At 35.7% G+C, this 17,427-nt stretch overlaps 1 protein-coding gene across 2 annotated transcripts in view; it reads right to left on the bottom strand.

Moving 5' to 3' along the window:
* Positions 1–1,051: 1,051 nt before the first annotated feature.
* LOC107083813 (leucine-rich repeat and immunoglobulin-like domain-containing nogo receptor-interacting protein 2) overlaps positions 1,052–17,427 on the bottom strand; it is a 237,929-nt gene continuing 221,553 nt past the window's right edge. For both annotated transcript variants that reach the window (XM_015373299.1, XM_015373298.1), the window contains one exon: positions 1,052–3,898. In XM_015373299.1, coding sequence (XP_015228785.1) covers positions 2,045–3,886 — 1,842 coding nt within the window. In that variant the 5' untranslated portion in view covers positions 3,887–3,898 and the 3' untranslated portion in view covers positions 1,052–2,044. The remainder of the gene's footprint in view (positions 3,899–17,427) is intronic.

The following is a 17,427-nucleotide window of genomic DNA, read 5'->3' as shown; positions in this document are numbered from 1 at the left end:
TATTAAGTATTAGACATCTGACTGCATAATTATGCAATACAAAATGTCTGATCCTTCAATTTGCAGAAAAGGATTATTTAGTCATTTAATAGACATTTGAGTCTAATATGTCTATTTCTAAGCCAAAAAACAGCAGGTTTATTAAAATAGTTATTAAGACAGTGGGCAATTCTGGTAAAATGTTTACTCACACTAAATACTGACATTCAGTTAGGTTAAGTGACAGTCTCATTATTCTGTGGAGTTTTTTTAATAATCCAAATAGGTCACACTTAAACACATATACAGTACTGTGAAAAAAACAGTGTTTGTCAATATCGCAAAACTCACTGGATCAGTTTAATATCAGACAAATAAAAGAGAATAATTTTTTCAAGTCAGTTTTTATATTCTTTAAAGGCCGCTTTGACTATCTGTTGTGCATTTTAAATGTTGGAGACTGGCACAACAGCATCAGAAAATCACAAAAAATTTAAACGGAAGTTGTATCGTCAAAAGTGTAATCACTACATCTGCTGTGATATATTTTGCCTTTTTATTCCTTCCTCTCTTTCCTGGCTCCATTACTATGTATAGATTATTTCTATAAATTATTTGTACAGATTGACATGGTTCTTGGTAGTTGAAAATATTAATTGATTGATTTGGCCTCACCATGGACAAACCTTATTATACTCTACTGCTTTTAAAAAATTAAGACACTTTCATAAAAGAACAAACTCCCAGTCTTGAAATTACCCAATAAAAGTAATCTATCTGTATTTTATTTGAAGTATTTCATACACCTACAGTAAGGTTCTAAAATCTGTAGGATCTAGGACAGCCTTGCATCTATGGAGGTTCAGAAAACTTAACAAAATGAAACTACTATTTGTGTTTGGATTTTTTGTGAATCTATAGATCAACAGACATGATTTATCAGTCAACATTCAACAGGGAAACTAAATGTTTTATGTGAGGGGATTTGGCAGGAATAATATGACACATATGTACAAATACATATTCATTTATTTCACGTACTTTTTTTACCTTTTATGTTTTTTTTATTTTATTTTTTACAATCTAAATGATTCAACAACAAAATGAAGAACTACCACAACAAAGTCCAAATTTTCTACAGGGTAAAAATTATGCAAATGTCACGTTTGTAAAATTGACACATGTAATTAGTCAATCAGCAGAGATAATGTTAAAGTAAAAAGAAAAAAAAAAGAGACAAAAACAGGACAAAAGGTATCTGTCTGTACCTCGATATATACCAGGTAATTTTCAGGATGATCAAAGGTTAATGTTAGATCTGAAAGTTGTTAGAACATGGGCTTTTGCAAAATTAGGAACATTTTTCATAAATATTATTATTAGTAAATTCTATAAGCCTTTATATAACCCAGGTGGCAACTGGGGGAACAAGGGCAGAAAATCATCTGTAGAAGCCCTTCCAAACTCAATGAAAAGTTGTTCTTGCTGAAGGTGTGGGTTTGGAATTTTGGCTAATGCAAACCATGAATATTGCTATGTTCTTTTGAATGAAAATCCACACAGGTACATAATGAAGCATCCAGTAAACATTGTACTGAACAGAAGAAATCATGGTCTCTCATTGTTCAGTGAATAAGCATGACGCAGGACTAAACAAAGTAGGTTAATAGCTTAGATACAAATTCATACTGTACATTGTTTAGATAAGTCTGTAACCCAAAAGCAAGGGCTTCTTTTTTTTTTACATACAAATTTCAAAAAGTTAATACATGACACCTTTTGCCTTTAGGTCCTCATGGCGACAACTGCTTCCATGCCTCATTTTAGAAGTTCCCAGCTGGCAGTTATGTAAGACTTGTGATGTGCTTTTCATAGCTGAAACATGGTATCCTGGTATTATTTTACAATCCAGTGATTCATGGCATGTCCCATTATCTTAGGTACCATTAAACATTTCACAACCTTTTTCAGTCATCCTATTTTCAAAAAAATACTTTATACTTCAGGCATTTCCATAATCCAGTCATCCTCTGTGTCTCTCTCTCTATTTATACGTATATTTAAGTTACATCATTTTCATGTTAAAACGACGAGGACCAGCTTGTCCCTCTGCTGAATCAACATTAGTACCATTGGACTTTGACCGAGGTACATACTCAACATCAATGTTGTTTTTATGTTTTCCTTTTCCTCTGCTCCACACAAAAAGGAGCAGGAAGCAAAACAAAACGACTCCCAAAAAGGTGAAACAACCCATAGCTGTGGATACTAAAATAGTCTTCAGGTCCAAACCAAGGGAAATGTTGGCTGTTTCGTTTGCAGTGGCATTGTTGGGGTCTGTATAATGCTGGGTCCTGTTGGCATACAGGGATCCCAGACTTTTCACCGCTAATGAAGCCATAAGTGTGTCATTCCCAGCAGTGTTGGAGGCCAGGCAAATGTACACTCCACTGTCTTGTATCTCAGCAGACTTAATCTCTAATGTGCCATTGTTATGGACCATAAGTCTTCCATGATTCCGACTTGTCAATACTCGTCGACGTGGGGACAGCCATGACACAGTTGGCCTTGGTGTCCCTTCAGCACTGCAGCGAAGCATTGCCTGCTGGCCCTCATCAACAGTAATTGTTTGGGTTTTATTCTCTCGAATTTTTGGCTTGGTGCATGTTACATAATAGGACAGGAGAGCTTCCTTAAACTCCTTAAAAGGCCTTCCACGAATCCCCTCAGGTGTGCTGCATTCCGGCTGTGAGTCTCCAAAAAAGATAGAGTGCTTTTTCTGCAGAATCCACATAAGACGACAGTCACACACCAAGGGGTTGTTATCAATCAGTAGAACTTCAAGAGCTTCGGGAGACTGAAATACTCCCTTTTCCAAGGTGTCCAGGCGGTTGTGAGAGACATTGAGGACTTTGAGTCCACGAAGACCTTGAAAAGCGTATGGTTCAATGGCAGTAAGCTGAGCTCCAACTAGATGTAACTCACGCAGACGTACCAGCTGCATCAGCATCCCTCCTTCTATGTGCCTGATACGGTTGTAGGACAAGTTGAGGTGGGTCAGGTAGGGCAGATGCTTAAGGGCTTGGTAAGGAAAAGAGGATAAGTTGGTGTTGGTTATGAACAATGTTGTCAGGTTTAGGCCATGAAGGGTATTAGCGGGCACGTGGTCTAAAGATGGACAGTTATCAATTTCCAAATGCCGAAGCCGGAAAAGCTTATTGAATGAGTACGGATGCAAAGTGCTAATGCTGAGGTAACGGAGATGAAGGCTGACTAGGTTGTGCAGATGTGAGAGGGCCTCAGTTGGTACAACAGTAAGGTTGCATCGTTCTAGTGTTAACTCCTCCAAGCTTAAGAGTCCACTGAATGCACGGTGAGAGATATAGACCAGTTCATTATCACCTACTTCCAAAGCCCTCAGATTATGCAAATCCTGGAACATATAATCCAAAAGGACGACAATTTTATTGTCACTTATATCAAGTTGAGTAAGATTAGTTAGGGCTGTGAAAACACCCAAAGGGAGGAGCTTGATTCGATTACTCTTAAGACTGAGTGAGTGCATGTTAAACAAGGCATTAAAAGCTCCAGGCTCAACATAGCTGATAAGATTTCCACTGAGGTCAAGCTCCTCCAGCCCAGGGAAGGCAATAAAGTCATCAGGGTTGATCATTGTGAGCTTATTTTTACTCAGATCCAAGATCCTGGTCTCTGTTGGGATGCCATCTGGGATGGTGGGCATTCGCTTGCGGTGACAGACAACTGCCTTGGTCTGTGCTGAGCACTCACAGCGTGAGGGACATCCCAAGGTAGAGCTGACAAAGGCAGCCATAAGTGCCAGTCCAAGAAATGGCTGCCAACATGAGACGACCGTGTGCAGCATGACTCTGTTCATACAGTCCACCATTCTGTCACGGTTCTGAAAAAAAGAAGAAGAAAAAAATGAGAAACAGGCAATCAGATAGTGACTCATGGTGGAAAAAAAACCTGCATTCCTGTAAAATATTTTTGTAAATAATCTAAAAAATACTTTATCTGCTTCACCAGTACTTGGTTGCTTAACAGTGGGAGGCTGTAGTAGATAAATATCTAATCTCTGTCTTTCAGTTTAAATCTGGTAAACAATTTAAAATCTCCACACCAACTGAATAAAAAGAGCCCCTGGTTTTGCATTAATTTATAACATTTTAAATCTAATCACAAAGTAAGATGTTTTATTTTCAATGGTGTTTCTTTTTGAGTGTTAGGGATCCTAAACCTTCCCTGTAAATGTCATGAATTATTGGTCAAATATGAGCTGTTAAACTTCAAAGATGTAGTCATTGAACAGAATTAAATGCACGCTAAATTGAACTTGATTATTTGAGTCTGTTAGGCAGAAATCAGCTGCTTAACCTGCTCTCGGACTCAGTTCCCCCTCCGCTTTGTTAGTTTTTATAAGAAACTCTCATTGGGACTTGAGGATCCATATTTTGATGCTCACAATGAAAGTAGGGCCCTAATTAATAAAACATAGAAATCGTTCACTTCCTTTGAAGGTTACTATATAGTAGGAGTGTTGGCCTAATGGTTAGAGCAGTGCGCTTGTGCTCTGAGAAGGTTCACTCTGAGTTCTTGAGCAAAACTCTTAACCCCACACTGCTCTCCGGGCACCACACAATGGCAGACCACTGCTCCCCAAGTGGATGGGTTAAATTCAGAGAGTGAATTTCCCCATTGTGGGACAATGAAGGGATTGGGGCGGCCTGGGGGCAGCTCATGAATCTAGCTGCTTGATGCTGATTGAACAATCTTAAAGATTTGACTGACGGTGGCCAGGCAGAGGAGACGTTTTCCTCATGAGACTCAGACAAGGGGAAACAAACAATAATTCAATAATAACAGTCATCTTGTGCAAAACTTCCCAGGGTTTTAGTCGTTAAGAGCTCTGTGCAGCGCTTTTTATTCTATTAAAAATCAATACATATTGTCTTTACACAATGTTTGTTTGCTTGTGAGTTTTGCATAAAAATCCCAATGATGTGTAAGGAATCTGCTGCCTGTAACAAATCCTAAGGCACAGTGATAAACAGTATTTAAAAAGACATTTGGTTGAAGCATTCATTTATAAAACAGTTCCATAATCCAGGAATTGTTAGAAGGTTGCTAATACCAATTTTCTTCTAGAAAAACAGGATACAAAGTGATAAGAAAACAATCTTCAATCTCAGTATTCTTAAAAAAAATTGCTATGTGCTTTTAAAGGAAAGCATTTAATCCAATATACAGTAAAACCAAGATGTTTATGATTATGACAAACCAAATTTGTGCACCTTATGCCATGGTAAGCAATAAGGAGCTCTTCGATAATCTCTGGGAGTGCAAGAAGACCACCTTCATCTTATCCTCATTCAAACCACATTAACTGACAATGGCATTAACTGACTAACATTGATGCTACAAAAAGAGGCGCTGCCAAATGACATTTAATGAAGATAATGGAAGTCAGTAGTCGCAGTCTTTAGATCTAATTTGTGTTTTCTGCATGAAAGGACTCATTTTATGTAGGAGGATATTATTGTAAACATCATGCTTTTAAGATATGCATTTTTAATTTCCTTTCTAAAGGTCTGTTGATAATAACTACAAATGGATTCAATTATGTTGTGACTTCAAAACATGGAAAACAATAATTGTTTCACGAGTGAAAGTTCAGGGTTCCATCTGTTTAATTACTGCGAGAATAAAATACTTTCAGGATGAATGTCTGACATTTATATCTATTAATTAATTGTTATTTTTTGTTTTAGTTATTTTTTCTGCTGTAACATCAAAACAAACTTCTAGAGGTCAGTTGTTGTTTATTAGCAAGCTCCTTAGGTTTATTACCAAGAAAAACAAGACTTCATGATTTAAAACAAGTATAACGCATAAAAAAGGTACAATATTTACAGATTCTGAAAATCTGAAAATTTTTGACCTATGAGGCAGAAACTCTAAAAACACCAGAGATGATTTGGCTTTAATTGGAGCTGGCAGAGTCAAGCAATCATAGCTCAGGTTATTTATTAGTCTTCTTGCATGTCATGCAAAGTGGACCCCGACTGGCCATGTATGACTTCTAATTATTTAACAACTAATTATCCCTACAGCTTCTATATGCCCTAAATAAAGATATTCAAATTCCAAAGACATAATAATACTTGACTTAATTGTAGATCCGGAGGTCAGATAGTTTCAGTTATGTATCGTGTTGGCAAAGGTGCTATTTAAACAAGAAAACATTAAAATTATTATAAAACTCAATTATAGTCCTCATGTATTTGAATGCGAGCTATGGGGATATACACAATCTTAATCTGGTGAGTGGCTACCACTGCAAAAACAAAGCTTAACATAGCCTAAAATAAATGAGACTGGAATAATAGCATTCAATTTCAATACATGACTCTGTAACTTCTGCATTTTGCTCACGTTAAGTGTATATTAAGTTGTAACTGAGATTAACTAGTTGTGATGACATTTATCCAAGTGTGCACACCCTGGAAGCTCAGGAAGCACATATTTCAACAAGGTAGTTTAAGGATTTAGATTACAACCTGATCTTTGTGCAATCAGCCAATAAACGGTACCTCAGAAACAGTTTTTACTCTTTCTCTCAGGAAAGGTTTTCATACTGTTTGATAGGGCCCCCAAGCACTGATCACTGCACATGATGTGATTTTTTCTCACACTAAAAAGCTTCACTGTGCTTCTGGTGCTTGTTGTAAGACACCTGCTCTCTTAACTGACCAATCGTCAACACCCTTTAAACATAAAAATAAGGATTTCTGTATTTTTATTTGAATTGTGGATGAACATAGCAGTTTTGGATGGGAAGTGAAGGAAAACAATAAACTGGGGAAATATTAAATGGTCCATAATGTGTGTTCATCCAGTGTGTGAATCTGTTACATGCTTGGTGCAGTAGTTGTTCATTGAGCTCTGAAGTGCATCAGAGTCTGGTATTGGTGTTCCAAAAAAACAAAAAAGTTAAAATGTTATAAAAGGTTAAAAAAAAAGCATTAGAAGTTATTTAAATAAAAAAAATACATCAAAATTTAGTCCAAATTGTTTCATATATGCAAAAACAATAGTTGCTGAGCAATTAGGAGACTGTAATTAAAGACTTTCAGTTTCTGTAATGCGGTTTTACTCATTCTAATTCAGTAACTTAATGATAACATTTGTTTAGCTAAAGTGACTTGTTTTTCTATGAAATGTATATTTTAAACCTGAAGTTAACAGTAGCTACAGTTTCTTACTTTAATAAATAGGTGAAAAAATAACATTTTTTATTTATTCCTTTTTTGTTAATATCTGAAAAGGTGGCATGTTGCTCTGTTTATTCTGAAACCCTTATATCAACTTTAACAGCTGTACAATCTTAGTATAAATACAACATTTCTGAGAAGGCCACAGAAGCTAGACAACTGTTAATTATGCTACAAAGGCACAATGAAGACCAAGAAACAAACCAGAGACACCCTGTGTGGTAGAGAATGCTCTCTTCCCATTACTGAGAGAGCAAAATTACCCCCATGAAAGACGGTAGCAGCATCATGCAGAAGGGATTTGTTTCTTTTACAGGGGTACAGGACAGCCAAGTTGGACAGAGCTAAATGGTCCTGGAAGAAAACCTGATAAAGGATTCAAAAGACTAGTTTGGAGTTTCAATCCAGCAGTACTACAATTGGGCTAAACAAGCAGTTAGAGATGTAATGGAAAGGTTCAAATCAAAGCATATTCAACTGTTGTTATGGCCTAATCAAAGCCCAGATATGGAGGATCTGTGGTCAGTCTATTAAACTAACATTCACATAGGATGTTCATCTGATCTATGGTTATTTTGCGAAAGGGAGTATGTAAAGATTTGATTCTGTAGATGTTCAAAGCTAGGGGAAATCTGTCCTATTTTGGATTTTTGCAGCAAAATATGATTCAACAAAGTATTGACTTTGGCAGTAAAACCTAAAGCACAACATTCCTTTCTGATTTGTGAAAATCCTCTAAAAACATGTTGGATTTTCCCTCTACTTCCAATCTAGGAACCTCTTTGTATTGGTCTATCACATACAAACCAGCAAGGTGAACTTTAGCCAGGAGTTCAGTTACAGTAAATCTAACTTTAAATATAAAAATGTCAGAAATCAATAAAGTACTGGTGGTTTACAATAAAAAACAAGTTAGCCCAGATTTACAGCTTGTAATTAGCCCATCTTTTTTAAATTACCATCTGTTGGTAATCGTATGGGGTACAGTTAAGTGGGAAGAGGCAGCATAGCTCTTTGCCTCATCCATATTTGAGAGGATCTTAAAAAAGGCAAACATGTCAAATATTGTAACAGAATACTTTCCCAGGAAGTGCCATGGATACAGTTAAAAAACTTCAACCAGAACATTTTACACAAATATCTGATTACGTGATGAAGCATGCAGTAAAATACACATAAACAAAGGTTCTAGATTTCTATTTCCTGAAAATTAAGGTGAAAAAAATTATACAAGCATATTGTATAATTCATTAAGAAAACAACACAGCAAAAATGAAGCCTATTATAGTCGCATGATTGAGGGTTTTGGGACCTTGAGCCCTTAAAAGAGATGATCAACAGCCTTGGGGCAATATTAGCATTCCATGCAGAAATCATCCTTCTGCTTGGCTTGCAGAGCGAAGTTAAAGCTCAGTTAATCCGTGTTAATTAGAGATAAACTTGGTAGATTGAGTCTGTTTCTCCTGTTCAGCCCGATCACGCTTGGTTTCGAAATGAGTCAAGAATGCTGGATAAGAAAAAACTATCTCCATCCATCCCACAGGAAAAGCTGCTGAGCGCTGACTGTTAATCCCGTGTTTAGTAGCTATAAAAATACAACCTCTCTAAAGTCGGGTTAAAGCTAAAACAAAATGTTGTGACAGTTAGCCGCTACATGTAAAAAAGGACCAGGGAGCTAGAAATGTGGAACTTATGTTTTTATTTTTTACAGACGAGTGTTTACAATAGAGTATTAAATACGTTGATTAAAAAAAGATCCACCCAAAGCACCTTCTGTAAAATCTAACATTATTGCTCCTAAATATCGAAAATAAATTGCATACCAAAAAACTAATCGGCCAATAAATCAAGCTATGTGGAATGAATGACACAGTGAATGACACTGAGAATGAGCAATTAACAACCTGAAAAAGAAGCTTCAAAGTGGTGGAAAAATAAATAATACAGCTAATCACTGTCAGTAACACCCCACACTCCATACCTATCATCAAAAAACTTAGCATCTGTTTATTTGTCCTCATAGATGAGCTATTACAGTATATTGTTTCTAATGTCCATATATACAAGACCCTAAATAGTGGGAGCAATTAGTTCTCTAAGGCATTTCCAAAATCATTGTTACAAACATATTGCTTGCATTGATCAAAGATGTATGCTATATTTCTGAATGCTCTAGTTAGTCATTCAGAGCTGATAGTCATCAGTGGAATACACAAAAAATGTTTCCTTTTTATCAATACCTGGTTCCAAAGTTATATACCGTTGAATTAAAAGAGAAATAGAGCAAGCCCTCACACGAAACTTCACAAAGATCTTAAGTTCGCAATGCAGGTAGTCAATGAAACTAAGAGTAATAGACATAACCTTTAAGAATGCTTTACAGTAAACAAAAGGAAATAAATTGCACGTTAACACTTCAGGCCAGAAATGTTTTATAGTAAAAAATGTAGGAATCAGATAAAGAATATATACAATTTTAAACTGATTTACAAATGAATATCATATGATAGAGATTACAAATGATTATAAAATAATACTTGACTATTATAAAGAAGCTGCAGTGATCAGTCCTGTTTTAAAGGACCCAGAGTTTCTGCACAGATTTTCTTTGCTACTTTGACTTCTTTTGTTCCAGTCCTTACGAAAAAAAAAAAAAAAAAAAATCAGTAAACTGCTTTTACTGATGACCTGAGCGGTTAACGTGATCAATAGCTTACCAGCATTTTGAAATGTGTTTAGGCCCAAAACCATTCAATGCCTTGAACTACATTTTATTTTTTTCCTTTAAACAACAAGGAGCCAGTACAGGACCTGTTGGATGAGATCCATTTTTCTGCTGCTTGTTCAGAACTCTGCCAGCTGCATTTGGAACCTACTAAGCAACCCAATATTTTTTTTCTGTTTTGTCTTGTCTTTTTTTCCATTTTTTTATTGTTTACACAGAACTGTACAGATAATATTGTAGAACTTCTAAAAATAAAAGCTACAGTTTCTGTGTCCTGCTTTTAACAGCATTATTATGTTTATGTTGATGTTTTCATGGTGGTATAGGGCTAAATGCATGAGTTTAGTGAATAGGAAAATAGAAAATCCCTGTATTGTCAATGGGGAAATTGTGGAAGTAGTATTTTTTCAAAATAAATGTTATAATATTCATCAAAAATATTTCAGTAAACATGTTTATCAATTAACTGCATCACTTAACTTTAATTCACATCAGAAATGTGAATTAATATAAAAAATGTAAAAAAAAATTCACTAGCCTCCTTATCTACTGAAAAACATGTTGCTGAGTTCAAGACTTATTCTTCCTGCTAAAGATATAATAACCATTTATGTATATATTCACATTGAATAAAGGGTGGTGAGGTGATTATGCAATGTGAAGCTAAAATACCATAATGTTTTGTCAATCCTTTTCTTTTCATGTTCAAGTTAATCCTGCTGTCATAAATCACTGATGCCTAGAGGGATTTTCTTTTTTTCTACTTGCTACCCCCATACAGAGATTAGCCCACAATGTCTACGAGCAACACTGTCTCCTGTCCACAGGTGCAAACATCACTGAATGCCAACAAAAAGTCTTAAACCTAGAGTGCTGCAGGGGACAAAGACCTGCCCCATGTCAGATTACTGCCAAAACGGTAAAAAATAAAGGATAAAAGACACACAGAATTGAAGAAAGAAAGACGTTTAATCTTTTTTGGATAATCTTGTCTTTCTTTAACAATAAATTTAATAACCATTATTAACTGACTGGAATTGTCTTGCCCAGTTTCTTGACCAACAGTGCAAAGTAAATTATCCTGAAAATAATTTAAAAGGGTTACCAGAACCTTGAGAGGATCTCATCCCCTGACTTTAAGTTGAAATATCTCATTAGATAAATTGTGTGACCTGATTAAAAAGCACATGCAGCACCCATTAACACATTGTGTGGGCTCTTAAGAGCCCTTATGTATTTGTTTTTTGTTACCGGCTGTCTCCCCACAACTCTCCCTGTCTGGTCAACGAACATCAGCTCTGAGTCAGGGGGTGTATCATCTGTGCTATGACTAAACCACTGGGAGAGTTAAAAGTGATGGCCAACCCCTTTAAGCCGCCACCCACACAGCTCTTCCAGGCCAATACTTCCATCTAAATGGTCTAATAAAAACTAAACATACAGAGCAGCTTGTTTAACTTTAGTCAAAGGAAGGCAGAGCAATATCAAAGCAACAATGCAACCACACCAGCCATCAGCTGTAATACAGGATGACATGCATGCTGACTCCTTAAAGGCTGGCAGCAAAACCTTGTAAAACTGTACTAGTGCAGAATAAAATCTTGTTTCCTATTGCCAATGCATTTGACAGAATGATATCCAATATAACCGTGTACCAATGCAATTGCTCCTTTCTTCAATTGTTTTCAGTTGTGGAATTACATTTTAAGACGATTGAAAGAAAAAAACAACATATTTTAAGAGGAAAACAGATAAGCAAAGTGAATAAAACTTCAACTTTATGTAAAACATATGTAAAAATATTTATAGAACCATTCAACTCTGAAATCAATAACTGAAAGGAGATTAGTATAGAGTACTGGAGAATTTTCTACTTATTTAAAGTTACTTAGGAATTATTAGTACCAGCTCACTTTTGAACTCAGTGAAAGAAAGGGTCAGTAGACTCCCAGAGAGCAAATGAACGCTGCTATTTAGGTGCTTGGACAGATTTATAGTTTGCTATAAGCATCTATCCAGTGTGGCTACTTGAAAACACTGGGGTGCATGTAAGGATCACAGAGCCTTATTAGATATTGATCAGCTCACACATTTCAGTTGTTGTAAAATAAAGAAGGAAAAAAAGAGAAAAGGAGAAGGTACTGCAAATAGCAACAGATATTACTCCAAAATGATGCTCCTACTGATTTCTGACTGGAATGCTTTAGTCAAAATTGCTTTTTTATGGTTATTTTCCTCTACAAACGCTTTAGGGAAAGTTTTCATCATGAAATACTTTATTATAAATATTCCCCTTTTGTAAGACCTTCAATCTCTAAAGCCATGCATTCTTGAAATCAACATTTAACACATTTGTAGAACATTAAATTGATCTATTATTTATTTTTTTAAAGAATATGCAAATATAGACTCAAACCCTACATCTGTGCTGTAACATACAGTGCTATTATAAATGCATTTAATATTGGGATGTTAATATAAATGCAATTTGTATAATTCTAATAAAATAAGAATTAAACATATTGATCTGAAGTTGACAGGTTTTTAGTTTTTTTTTCTTTGCATTTTATCACTGTATATTTGCAGGGATTGATGTAGCTGAATAATTGCTCCTATTAATACATTCACAAAATTACAAAAACCCTGATTTTTGTCAGACTAATCAATTATCTCAATAATATGTTTATTTGTATGTGACATCTATTAATACAGGAGAACTGGGGGCTTTCTGCCTTACATTTTCATATAATTGTCAATATATATTACAGGTAGAATTTATACTGACAAAAATACTGTATCTAAAATGCAACTTGAAAAATAAATACATAAAATGCAACTTGCAGTTCATATTCAACCTTGACATGCAGAATTTGACAATATGTTTGTTTTCTGCTTGCTGCTTGAAAATACCAAAAACAAAAGCATAACCGTGGTTTGAATACCTAACACCAGCTCATATGAATGTGACTGTTTTATAGTCATAATCTTTGAAACAAGCTTTGAAAAAGCTGTCAAGTTTAAAATAGATATGGTATACGCGTAAAAGAATAACAATAAATATGTACCAAACGTGTTTAGAGAAACACCAACAATGCATGGTTGTACATCCTGAAGTCAGACAATCTAGATGCTTGATGCTGGTCTCATCTTTTCCTTGTAATCAAGAGAGTGGGTTACTTTTAATTGCTTTGATGAGTTGGGGGAAAAAAATCAAATCTTTTTAATGGAGGAAATAAAGCTCAAAATGTCATCTGCAGACAGTTCCTTAGGATAATGATCCTACTTAAATACCCTGTTTGGAGCGGCACAGATAGACAATGCTGGGAATCCTCAGCATTTATTTCCCTCTGCTTGTAGCAACTGATTATAAAATTTTTTAAGGTTTCTGGCAAAAACTGCTAGCACTAGACTATAAAATTAAATGTTTTAATGGCTGGTTTTGGCATTTTTTTAATGTTGGTATGATAATTATTATCTTTGCTAATATCTTTTTACAGCATTAAATACTTTTGGGTTATTTTGATTAACTAAAACAATAAAGTATTATGCACAGCCTATTTCTGAAAAACAAAAAATTAAACTGTAATTTGATGCAATGTCTTTGTCTTAAAAAGCAGTGTTGCTAACATCCGTAAAGTCAGCTCTTAGGGTCTTAGTTACTTATAGTCCCTGATCGAGGACATAATTTATGTTATGGCAATTACAGCAACTAAGCAGTTGTTAGATTTGTGGCTTTTGATGGAAACAGAGTGATTTAAACAATAATGGAAATAAAAACATTGTTGATCAGAAGGGTTTCTTAGGTATTCTTTAGCCAAAAAAAAAGAAAAAAATTAAACTAAATAGGAATTCATGGGAATAGAGTGAAACTGAATGATACAGAATTTAAGAAGTACAGTAGTAGCCATTTAATATTACGCCACCTTCATTGGTGGGCCCTTGGATGGTCCTTGGCTGCTACTCCTACAATTCCTTTTTAAACATCAAATTTTGTACTAAAATATTCTTTCTGTCATTATTTGTGGACATTAGGATCTAAAAAGAAGCGTCATCTCCTGGTCAGACCCTTTAATTCAGTGAAAGGGTTAAAGCTGAGTAAAAAATATGCACGCCCAGGAGAATGCCTGGAGTTGTTGGGATTTTGCTGGGTGCTGCAGGGAAGTGGGCTGTCATTTAGCTGGTGTTTGGGGGCCATATTTAATGGTTGCTAGTGTACCTATACTACATTCAAACAGAAATCTAGAAACTTGTTTTATACCAATATCCAACAATACAAAAAACATTAATTACACACTGAACACAGATACAGTAGGTTTACAGAAATCTACGGAATGCTTTCTTCTTATATTTGGTGTTTTGATGATGTAAGTTTGCAGCTGCTTACTAAATTTTGGTACAAATTAATCAATGTATTATCAAAGCTAAGATGTTTACTGATTGTTGCATAACATGTATTTAATTTAAGTGAAAGAGAGAGAAATACATAATCTACAAACTGATCATCTGAGTTAATAGCATGATAAAATTAAACAGGCACACATGCTGCACTAAAAATATACCTCGTGTAGTTTCAATGTCATTCTGTAGTTTAGTGTGGTCTCCTCCTGTAGGCTTTAACAAAAGAAGTCATGATTAATCAACAAACGTAATTCCCTATCTCCCTTCTATGATTAAGTATCATAGTATTAAACTTTCCCATCTACTTCTGAATAACTCATGAGCAAAATCCCAGGTGGTCTCACCGCTGGATTCTCAAACTCTCTTTTTGGAATAATGCTGGTAAAGGAAGCAGTGGGAGTAAAAATGAAAGGATGAAAAAAAAACAACAGATCATTAAATTTGAATACGGATCTGTTGAGGCTGCATGTCAAAGGCAACAGCCACTGGCTGCTCTCAATCAAACAAGTGTGAGTAGGTTTGTGTTTGCATTGCCACTGGCTGCTCAGGTAACGTCACAGCATAAACACTGTTGACTTGTGAAAAAAACAATGCAGCAAGTTTAATTACAATTTCTTTGCCGTTGCAGATTGCCTCTAGTACAAACACTGAAATGAGATAAGCAGACACTTGGAGCAACTTTGAAATGATTTAACTTGGAAAAAAGTGGTTATTGTAAAACAAAATGCTTTTATTATCAAACTATTTTTGCTTTTTATATGAAGGCTTCCCCTCAGATGGCTCCCATTATTCGGATTCAGACAAGAAGAAAAGTGTTCTGCTTCTTCGGCTCCACATTCTAAATGGAGCAAAAAGATACCACATTGAAAAGACTAAGTATTGAAATATATTTTTTAATATGCAAAAAGTAACAAAACAAAATTGGATATATGGATTTTTGCGATTTGAATTTTTTTATTTTCAATCTATAAATATATTATTATTATTATTTTTTATAATACTGAAAAACAAACTTAAAAATGACAATTTCCTCACAATATAAAACGATGTTCTTTGTTGACAGCAAATTGCATAACCTGCGGGAAGAAAAGAGCTTATAGCTTTTTAGTTTTCTGTTTATTAATGTCATTCATGTTTGATGACTACTTGAAATTTCTTTATTTGCTTCCCTTGTCAAAGTGAAGAGTGTAGGCATTTGGATCCACTCAGCGGCTGTGCATGCATTTTGGTTTAGCTAACAATAGCCCTGAGTGATTAGTTTAAGTATAAGGAGAGGAGCTTGTGTGGGTAGCTAAAGTTTTTACTGTCATTCTGTCAAGGCAATGTTTTCAAGTTAAGTAAGCATCTAAACTATCTGTTGTGTACAGTTACATCATGTGAACAGTAAAAAAAATGTCACTGAGGGGTCTGGTGTAAGCCAAGCCACCATGTGTAGATGCTTAGTCCTCACCATAGCTGTCACAGGTTCCAATCCTGGCCTGATGACCTTTGTACATGTCTTTCCCCTCTCTCTATTCCCATTGTATGTCTGTATACTTCAAAAAATGTCACTCTGTAAATAACTGGTTACAAGTTTGAATTTAAAACATAGTAGGTATTGTGCTCCTTTTGTTAAAAGGTTGGAACATACGTTTGACTTTCACATCTTTCTTTTACATTGCCCTGCAAAAGATTTTATTTTCTTTTTGCTTTTTCTCACTTTAATTAAATGACTTAAATGTGGAAATTTCAGGCATTGGGAGGTTCTTTAGCGATTCTTAACTCACTGGATATCGACCTCCTTATTGAAAGAGTTGTTGAAAAAACTTGTGAGATAAGATTTCAGGGACAAAAAACATTTAAAGACAACAAAATAAGGGACAGAGAGAAAACATCGTGTGTAAGAAGACAAAGGAAGAGGTGATAATTACTTTGTCGAATGATAATTAAGGCAAGGTTTCCAGCATGGTGAAAAACATCACTGCTGTTGTAACGTCCCTGTGCATCTTTTTACCTCTAGCGGTATTTTTAGGGTGGTTGTCCTTTTGGGCTGGTCAGTGGCACAGTGGGTAGGTTCTGGGTCCCAGCCTGGGGTCTTTCTGCACAAGCTTTGCATGTTCTCCCTGAGCATGCGTGTGTTCTCTCCGGGTACCCCGGCTTCCTCCCACAGTCCAAAAACATGACTGATACGTTAATTGGCTTCTCTAAATTCCCCTTAGGTGTGAGTGTGTGCGTGAATGGTTGTCCTGTTTGTCTCTGTGTTGCCCTGTGATGGACTGTATCCTGCCTCTTGCCTTTAGGCAGCTGGAAATAGGTGCCAGCACCCTTTACAACCCCGCTTGGGATAAGCATGACGGAAGATTGATGGTCCTCCTGAAAGAACCTCAACAATTGTCTCTGGTCTTCTTTAGCATCTATAAAGTATTTTTTTTTCTCGTTCCTGAATTTAGCTGCACCAACTGTCAATCAGCTCTATGCAACACAATGTGGCTACCACTATGGTTCATTGTGGTGCTGGTGTGTTCATCTTAATGCGCATGTTAGATTTTAACCACTCAGTGTGAATGTTGGCCAGAGAGGTCCCTCTGGGGTCCTCTGAGAAAAGCAACTTTTTACACGTTTACAATTTTTCCTACATTAATTTTTTCAAAATACAGGAAGGCTTATTCATTTTGTTCAAAAATGGTTTGCTTCCTGCCATTCTCTGACCTGTACCATACCATTCTAGAACCTAACCCTGCTTTACAACTTCTCAAGATCTTTGTCCTTGAAGTGTCTGCTGGGTTTCTCAGTCTCCGAAATCCTTTTTTTTTTCTAATGTTCTCTACTGCATCCCTAAGGCCAGAATCAGAGCAAATGTAGTTATAGTGAGATTGCATTACACACAGCTGGACATTGTTTAGCAATGAGAGGGACTCATGCAACAGACAACTGATACCACCAGATTTTATTTGGGAATATAAAAGTAAAGGGTGCTTAAAAAGACATATTTAATTATCCAGTGACTTGAGACACTATTCTGTTATATATATATTTTTTAATAAAAATAATTTT

The sequence above is a fragment of the Cyprinodon variegatus genome, unplaced genomic scaffold (genome assembly GCF_000732505.1).
Source record: "Cyprinodon variegatus isolate N-32 unplaced genomic scaffold, C_variegatus-1.0 Scaffold84, whole genome shotgun sequence".
NCBI lineage: Eukaryota > Metazoa > Chordata > Actinopteri > Cyprinodontiformes > Cyprinodontidae > Cyprinodon > Cyprinodon variegatus.
The sequence above is the reverse complement of the archived record's forward strand: the minus strand, read 5'-3'. Positions and strand labels throughout refer to the sequence as shown.